Raw genomic sequence first — 8,004 nt, 5'->3', positions numbered from 1 at the left:
TGTGCTGGGGTGGGAAGATGAGCCCCAGCTGCTGGGGACCTCCCTTCACACAAGCAGAGCAGTGCAAAGAGATGATTAGCAGACAGTAGCAAGTCTCCAATGCAGATTGTAACAGAATGGCTATGTCAGAGCAGAGATTCCCCCCATGCAAGCCCCCTGAGCTGACGGAGGGGAACTGGGAGGATGGTTCAGCCACTGCCTTTCATATCATAAAGAGGTGGAGGGGAGAAGGCAAGGGAAACACTGCATCCCCATGATTGCCAGGTCTCATAACCCCCAACAGACACCCAGCTCCTTCAACCCCATGTAACCAGTGCTTACAGGAGCTACCCCTCACAGCAATAACTACATCACCTTTCTCCTCTTTGGGAGGTATGCAGACACTGCTCAGCAAACGTGAATTAACAGCCCTGGAATGTTTAATCAAACAATTATTGAGTGCAAAACTTAGATTCCTTCACAGGACCCTACAAACCATTTGGATCTGGGTTCCGCTTTTATTGAGCTCATCCCAGTCTCTCCCTGAGGGCTGCCCTCCACAGCAAGAGGAGAGCAGAGGAGGATGTAGGACAGCCAGGAGCAATGTCTGCTGGTGATGTGGGCTCAGGGTGACACAGGGCTGGTGGAGCCAATAGGGATGTGGGATGAAGTCTTGTGAGCCCGATTCCCACAGGGAGCACCAGGAGGGCCAGACCAGCATGCCAGTGCCTTTTAATTTGCCTGCTTCTTTCCCTGTGACTCACACATGTGGGCAGCCTGTTATTTTCCTGTTTCATGGGATCTCCAGCCCCGGGAAAGAAGCGGAGCCCTTGGCAGAGCCACTGCCTATCTGGCTCCCCAGGTGTGGTAAGGAAGGCAACCTGAGCCCCCACCCTGTGCTTGATCCATGGGTGTCTGGGGTGGGATATCCTCAGTGGTGCCCTCTCCTCCCTCTTATCCTGGCCATGCAGTGACTTTCTCCCCTGTTTCTCAATCTGGAAAGTTGTTCCAAGTGTAGTAATAGTGAACAAGTTTGGGCCACAGTGACATGACTGAAGAAGTCCAAGCTGCGCTTTGTATCATATGCACCAGCCAAACTATATTTAGCTGCTTTTATCCATATTTTGCTGCCTAGTGGTTTTTCTGCATATTTTGCTGTTTCTTCACACACTTAACTGTTTTTCTGTATATTTCTTAGTTTAGACCAATGTCTATAACAGGTGCATGAAATAAGCCATTTTTAAGTGTTTTTCTACAACTTATTAAGACTCTTCAAGGCCACTGAAACCCAAATCGGGAGAGAAGGAGCTAAAAACAAAAATATCGAATTAGCAGACCCAAGATAAAAGTAAGCAGTAAAGTTCTAGACAACCACTAATCATTGTGCCTAAAAATCTCGTGCAAAGCACATAAACAACATAAAAACATCAATCAAAAAATGTGCAATCGCGTAGACAGTAATCTTAAAATGTATAATTAAAACTAAAAAGCAAACAATAAATCAGCTTCTGCATAACCATATTAATTTACTATCCAAAAGTCCCACATCCAAACTCCATTCAGCTTGGCCTTGGACACATCCAGGGACTGGCCACACAAGGCCCATCTCTATGCCTGCAGGCTCCCAGCTCCAGGGGCTCTGTCTCTCACCTGGCTGTCTCCAGGTGTGTCCCAAAGTGCTCTGGTCAGCAGTCCTTGCCCCAGTGAGGAGGGTGAGGGATGCTGCCTATTGATGCAGTTTACTCTCCTAGTGTTGTCCTCAATCAAGTGCCCCAGTGCCACTCTGGGATACACCTTTTGCAACACAGTAAAGGGACTAGTGGACCTGTCTCTTCATCCTCTCCCACTGCTGTGACACACCACAATTTTTGTCTTCTCACCTGGATGTGCAGAGAAGCTGCAGATTGATGTGCTGTGCTAACCCACCAATGATCCAGCCACCATCATCCTTCCAGCCCTATCACCAGCACCATGCTGCCTGGGGCTTCCAGAGTATCACAGAATATCCTGAATTGGAAGGCATCCATAAGGGTAATCAAAGTCCAACTCCTCGCTCTGAACAAGACACCCCAACAATCCCACCCTGTGCCTGAGAATGTTGTTCAAGTGCTCCTGGAGCTCTGGCAGCTTTGGGGCTGTGACCATTCCCTGGGGAGCCTGGTCAGTGCCCCTGCACCCTGTGGGTGAAGAACCTTTTCCTAATCCAGCCTAACTCTCCCCAGACAAAGTCTCCATTATGAATGGTCCCACTCACTTACTGTTCACAGCAATCTCCCCTTTTCCACCACAGCTCTCTTGTGCTTGTATTTCCTCAAATCATTACTTCCCCTCTCCTTCTCACCTCATCCACCCCTATAGTGGGAAGGCACCCATCTTTCAGGAGCCTGAGGTTATTGAATGACCACAGGGAGAAGGTTTCCTCCAAGGTCATAAAGCAGCTGAGGGAAGACAGAAGTGGGCAGGAGACATGAACCTCAACAGGCACAGGCCAGAGGGTGGCACCTGGGCCATACTCTGAGCTCTTATCAAAAATGTTTCTGCTACTTTTGAATGCTATAGGTAGGTAATGCTGGGACCAAATCCCAGGAACCAACTATTTCCCTCCATGTGCTTCCAGCTGCTGAGCATTATTTTTCATCCCCGTCTTGTTATGTAGTTTCTCACCAGAGCCTTTAGCTGCATTGCCTCTACAGAAACCTATATTTAAGGCCTGATCAGCAGGTCTGGAGGGTCCTGCCTGGGGGAAGGGCTGGCTTGGGAGGGAAATGTGGTGAATTCAGGACTGCTCTTGAGCTGGGAGCCGAAGAGGCACAGTTCCTAGCAGTAGTCAGGGCTCTCATGGGAGAGAGAGTCCCCAGACCTGCAGGATAGGGAAGGTGCCAAGGTCCTTAATTTCTCCAACTGTCTGCACTAAGACACCACAATTTTCAAGTCAAATCAAGGACCTGTGTGGATTTTTGAAGACATTGGATTTTCAGAAAAAACAAAATCTGTATAACCTCACCAGTGGTGTTATTCAGGGCAAAGCTACATAGAAAATGTCATTATTCTGTCCACGTGCCTCTTGGAATGTTCTGTGGAGCAGGCTTGAGGAGGGCAGCTGCACAAGGCCCAGAGACCTAGAGCTTCCCAACAAAACTTTTGCTGGAATTTCAAAGCTTTCTGTAATTTTTTATTCAAAATTTTGCATCCTATCTCTACGGACAATTTCTAGAGCTGGGATAAAAATATCTGAGCACTCCTTGGAGAAAGGACACCTCCCTTCTCCTGGTGTCCTGGCTACTCAGTAATTGCCATGTAAATTTTCTCAAAATTAGGAGCACCTCTGCAAAGGTCTCTGGGCAATAAAACCACCTGAGTTTGGTCAAAGGCTTTTGATGACCAATAGGCTTTCAAGCTCAGCATAATCCCTCATTATAAATACTCACAAGCTTTACGCAAATACTCCTATTCCTCTTTCCATCAATTGAAAATGTTCTGCCTGATGATCCACAGTATTTAAAAAGAGGCATTACTCAATTCATTACATTATCAGAGCCTCCAGTGTCCCCTATCCACAAAGCAACTACTGTCTCTTCTTTTTCACTCTTTGCTGTCACCCATTAAACACTGGGAGAGTTTCACATAGGAAGCCCATCCAAAGGAGCCAAGAATCCCACTTCTACCTTTTTTTCCTGACTCCATGTCCACCCTCCTTAGCTCAGCCCCCCCCACCCCCCCCCCACCCCCCCAAATCTCTGTAAAATGTAGGGGAAATGCCATTTTGAAATGTCAACCTTTTACATTCCCAGCTCCCTGAGGGAACAGGCAATAAAGTCTGCTCCTGCGGGAATTCCTCCCTAAGTAGGTGCTTGCTGCGGGGCAGGAGGAGAGGGTTCCAGGATGAGAAAGTTGCCCTGAGACTGGTCCGGCAAACCACTCACTTCTGTCAGCACAGGGAACATCTGGGCAGGAGAAACCCCCATTTCATGCAAAAAGCAAATCTTCCCAGCGGCAGCAAGCTGCTCTAGGGGAGGTCACCCCTCCAGGCTCCAGAACAAGGAAATACAGAAGACTCAGGCTACGATGTAGCAAGTCTTTAATGAGAACAGAGTGAACCAGTTCAGAATACAAGGGCGTTTCCAGCGCTCAATAAAGAAATGGACAAACCCCATTTTGGGAAAAGCTGATCCCTACAAGGTGTCCCCTTGCCCCCCACCCCATGACTATCATCTGCCATCTACAGTCTGCTAGAAGCATTTATTTCCCAGCCAGCAGCAAATGCCGTGTAGAGCATGGAAATACAAAGACTTAGTGAGATAAAGGTATACAGAGGCATGGTCTAGAATGACAAGCTCGCACAGCTCCCATCCTCCTGGGGCAACTGCTGGGAAACTTAGGGGCATCTCCTTAGTCCTTTCCCCCAATCTTGGTGGAGTACTTCGCTTGCCCTTCGTGACCGCACCGCTGGCACGGGCAGGAGGAGCCGGCCGGGAACACCCTAGAGGCCGGTGCCCAGGCACAGCAGCCCCACCTTGCCCAGCCCCCGGGAGCCCAAGGGGATGCCGCAGCAGCGCAGGTAGCTCCCGACCGCCGCCGACGCCGTGGAGCCCACTGTGGTGTTCTGCGGGAAGGAGCTGAGGATGGGCCCGGGCAGGGTGACCACGACCGTGGGCGGCTGGATGAAGGCAGTGGAGTCCCCGCAGCGGCGGAAGCAGGGCTGGTTGCAGCTGGTGGCCAGAGGCCGGGGACCGCAGGAGGCGGGCAGGCACAGGTCGTAGCAGGACATTGTTCGACAAGGACGCGCACCTGAAAGCCAGAGCCGGGGTGTAAAGGCAAGGTAGAGGACGGTATGACCCTGCTGAGCCCTCATGCAATACCTCCCATAATAAGAGGCATGGGAGAGCGAGCTAGAGGGCGAGTTTGGATGATTTAGAAACACCAAAAGAAGGCTTTACCCTGCCTCACCCATAAACTGCTCAGGAGAATAAGGGGAGTTTAGTTTGAGATTCAGGTTGGTCTGGGAAAGTTGGAGGCACCCGGTGCTGGGACCAGAGAACAGACTCAATCCTGCTCTGAGCTGATGGGGAGCTTTTTTTTGAGCAAGGTGGTCACAAGATGCATGTGGTTGAAGCAAAGCTCACTTCAATCAACACAACATAAGCTGAACAATCCCATCCTAAAATATATAGGACCTTTGATGCCCATCCATAAACAGGGACACATCAATCCCTGCAACCCAGGCATGTCCTGTTCTAATTTATTTTTCTCCTTCAGCAAGGAAAACAATGCAGGATGCAACTGATTATGTGGTTGCAGATCCTGTAAGCCCTGCATCCTGCAACCCCTTGAGTATACTCTTCATTTTAGGGCAGAAATAGACCCTTCCCCAATGTCCTGTGGAGCTGGAATGGAGGAGGGAGGGGTGGGGATGGAGCCCATTTCGACTTACCCAGATGGAGGTGCCAGTGGTGGCAGCTGGAGCAGGTGGTGGGGCTGAGCACTGTCCCCACAGTTTTATAGGGTGGCCCAGCCCCCCCAGGGGAGTGGGTGCGTGCCTTCCGCCTGAAAGTCCCCAACAACCAGCAGTTTTCTTCTGGAAAGCTCACCCAACTGATTAAACAGTTCCCTCTTTCATCTCTCATGTTTTGCTTCCATGTAATACTGAGTAAGATTGAAATGATTTGGACTACAGGCATTAATTACTTTCCCTCCTAATGCCAAGGGACATTTTAGGTCTTTGTGCCACCAGGCAGGATAGTGTTTCAGCAGAATTTAGGGCAGACATATCCCCACCTTCCTCTCAGCACAACTAATTCAGCTGCCTGGTGCACCTGAGGTGCGACCAGGGATGTAAACTGAATGTAAGGAACATCCATTTGGACTGAAATCCTGTGTCAGGAGTCTCATGGATGGCAGGGAAGCTGAGGGGCTGTAGATGTTATGATATGAGCAATGTGGACACAGGGACCTGATCTAGCCCAGCATGAGCCATTTATTATGGGTTTGGATGCACTTAGAGGATTTTCCTTTTCTTTTCTTTTCTTGTTATTATTCCTCAAACCTGGGGTATGAGTCCTGCTTGGAAAGCACATCAGATTTTAAAAGCATAGTGATCATGGGCCCTGAAGTCCACCCCCACAGGTGACACACTGGCTACACTGGTTGATTTTGTGCAGTGAGTTGACTTTGAATAGCCCTTCCATCCTGCTCTTCAGATAGGGTAGTAGCAGTGAGCCAGAAGGTCACAAGTGTCCTCCTTGTGATGGAGTGACATCATCAAGACAGGGTTAATTACAGTAATTACAGGCTGTGGTGTGACACCAGATTGCTCTGCAGGAAGCCTGTTAGCTACCAAACATCCAGACATCCCAAGCTGCACTTAAACGTGAATCACCCTCACAGTAGGGAGAGGGAGTTGCTGATGTGGTCCCAAGCAGGACCATGATGAGCCATCACGAGCTCTAGGGACAAGGAAAGTTTAAAAAAGGCTTTTCATTTCACACCAGCAGAGCCAGTTGATGGCACAAACACCTCCTGCCCTGGAATAAACCCTGACAGTATCGGGACACATGTACTATGTGTATGCGGGGCTGTCAGCATCATGTTAAAGAAGTGCCTTGTGGGGCTTGAGGGATCATTTGAGTTCTTGAGATGACTTGGCTACAATGGATTGCACAGAATGATCCCTAGTGACTCCTCTCTTCCCTGCCTGTCAGGACAACAAAGCCTTCCCAAGGTTCTGGAGTCAAACTCAACTATTTTTTTAACATCATTCTGGAAGTGAAAAAAGGAAACCAGGGAAACCAGGTTTTCCAAGGTTCAGAAGAGGACACGGGCTTCAGGGAGATCCAACCTGACAGCTCCTGGAGTAAGTCAGGACATTGTGGGTTCATCATTTATAATCTCCTAAATGATGACTTGGCAAGCAGGAAAAAATGAGGTTTTAGTTTAAGCTTTACTGTGCTGCTTTTTGTACCACTCTTGAATAATAAATTGATATCACAAGTGAACCTTGGACCCACAGCCTGAGAATTAAACCCTTCTTCTACCAGTCTGGTTTTCTTTCCCTTCATTAATCAATTCCCTCTTCCTTTTCCTTTTTTTTTTTTTTTTTTTTTCTCTTTCTTTCTTTCTTTCTTTTTTCTTTTGGTGCCTCTGTGGCCCTTCCTGGGTGACATCCTTCCAGGCTTACAGCCACAGGGTGGGAAACTTCACTGTATGTTTCAGTTTTGAAATCCAGTTTAACCACTTGAGGTTCTGCTCCCATTGGACCACCATGTCCCAGAATAATATCTGTGGAGATAGTGATGCTTGGGATAAATGCAATGGGGCACTAGGAGGGGGAATGCTGTCAAATATGAGATCTGTGGACTGAAGTAAGTCCTTTTCCAAGACAAGACAGCAGGGGATACAAAAGGCACATGTTAGGAAGTTAAAATAATCAGATTTGTATCATGATTGAATTTTTAAAAAGGAAAACAATAGGGGAAAGGGCAGATATTTGGGAGATTAAAAAAGATTGAATTTTCCTGTCCGTATTCATTTCAGAAATGAGCACTTTTTGCTTGAGATGTGACTTTCTCTGGAGGAACCTCAAACCTGAGAAAATTTCACCAAACCAAAACATGTCAGATCCATTTTCTTAACTTCTGCATGGATCCAGGATGTGTGGCTATCCCTCTTCCTGCAGGTAAGGAATGAAAAACATGGCCCAGGATCAATAATCCATGTGTTTCCCTTTCCATCACCAGCCCAAGCAGCACTTTGAAACCCCAGTTTCCCCACTTTGCATTTTGATTTCCAACAACCCAAGGGCTGGATGTGTCTGAGACTGTCTGGAGGGTGGAAGCTTCCACCTCTCCTAAAAATTCTCCTGAAAGCCAAAGGCAAGGGCGCATCTTGGAGCAGCAACAGACCTAGAGCATCCCATCACCAAGGAATGTCTGCATGCAGGGTGCTCACCCAGGGCTTGCCTCCCAGCAGCAGGACAGTCAGGGACCACTCCCAGATGGTTGATGGATGAGTGGGGCACCCCAGTGCCAG

At 48.5% G+C, this 8,004-nt stretch overlaps 1 protein-coding gene across 1 annotated transcript; it reads right to left on the bottom strand.

Annotated features, from left to right (window-relative positions):
* Positions 1–4,201: 4,201 nt before the first annotated feature.
* Positions 4,202–7,046, bottom strand: LOC306804161 (uncharacterized protein). Its single transcript, XM_079310423.1, has 2 exons — positions 5,411–7,046; positions 4,202–4,767 (listed from the first exon to the last, which is right to left on the bottom strand). The coding sequence occupies exons 1-2, from the start codon at positions 5,655–5,657 to the stop codon at positions 4,460–4,462; spliced, it is 555 nt and encodes a 184-aa protein (XP_079166549.1). The 5' UTR covers positions 5,658–7,046; the 3' UTR covers positions 4,202–4,459.
* Between the last annotated feature and the right edge of the window lie 958 nt (positions 7,047–8,004).

This window comes from Erithacus rubecula, assembly GCF_903797595.1.
Source record: "Erithacus rubecula genome assembly, chromosome: 8".
NCBI lineage: Eukaryota > Metazoa > Chordata > Aves > Passeriformes > Muscicapidae > Erithacus > Erithacus rubecula.
This window is presented reverse-complemented; position numbering and strand designations above follow the sequence as displayed.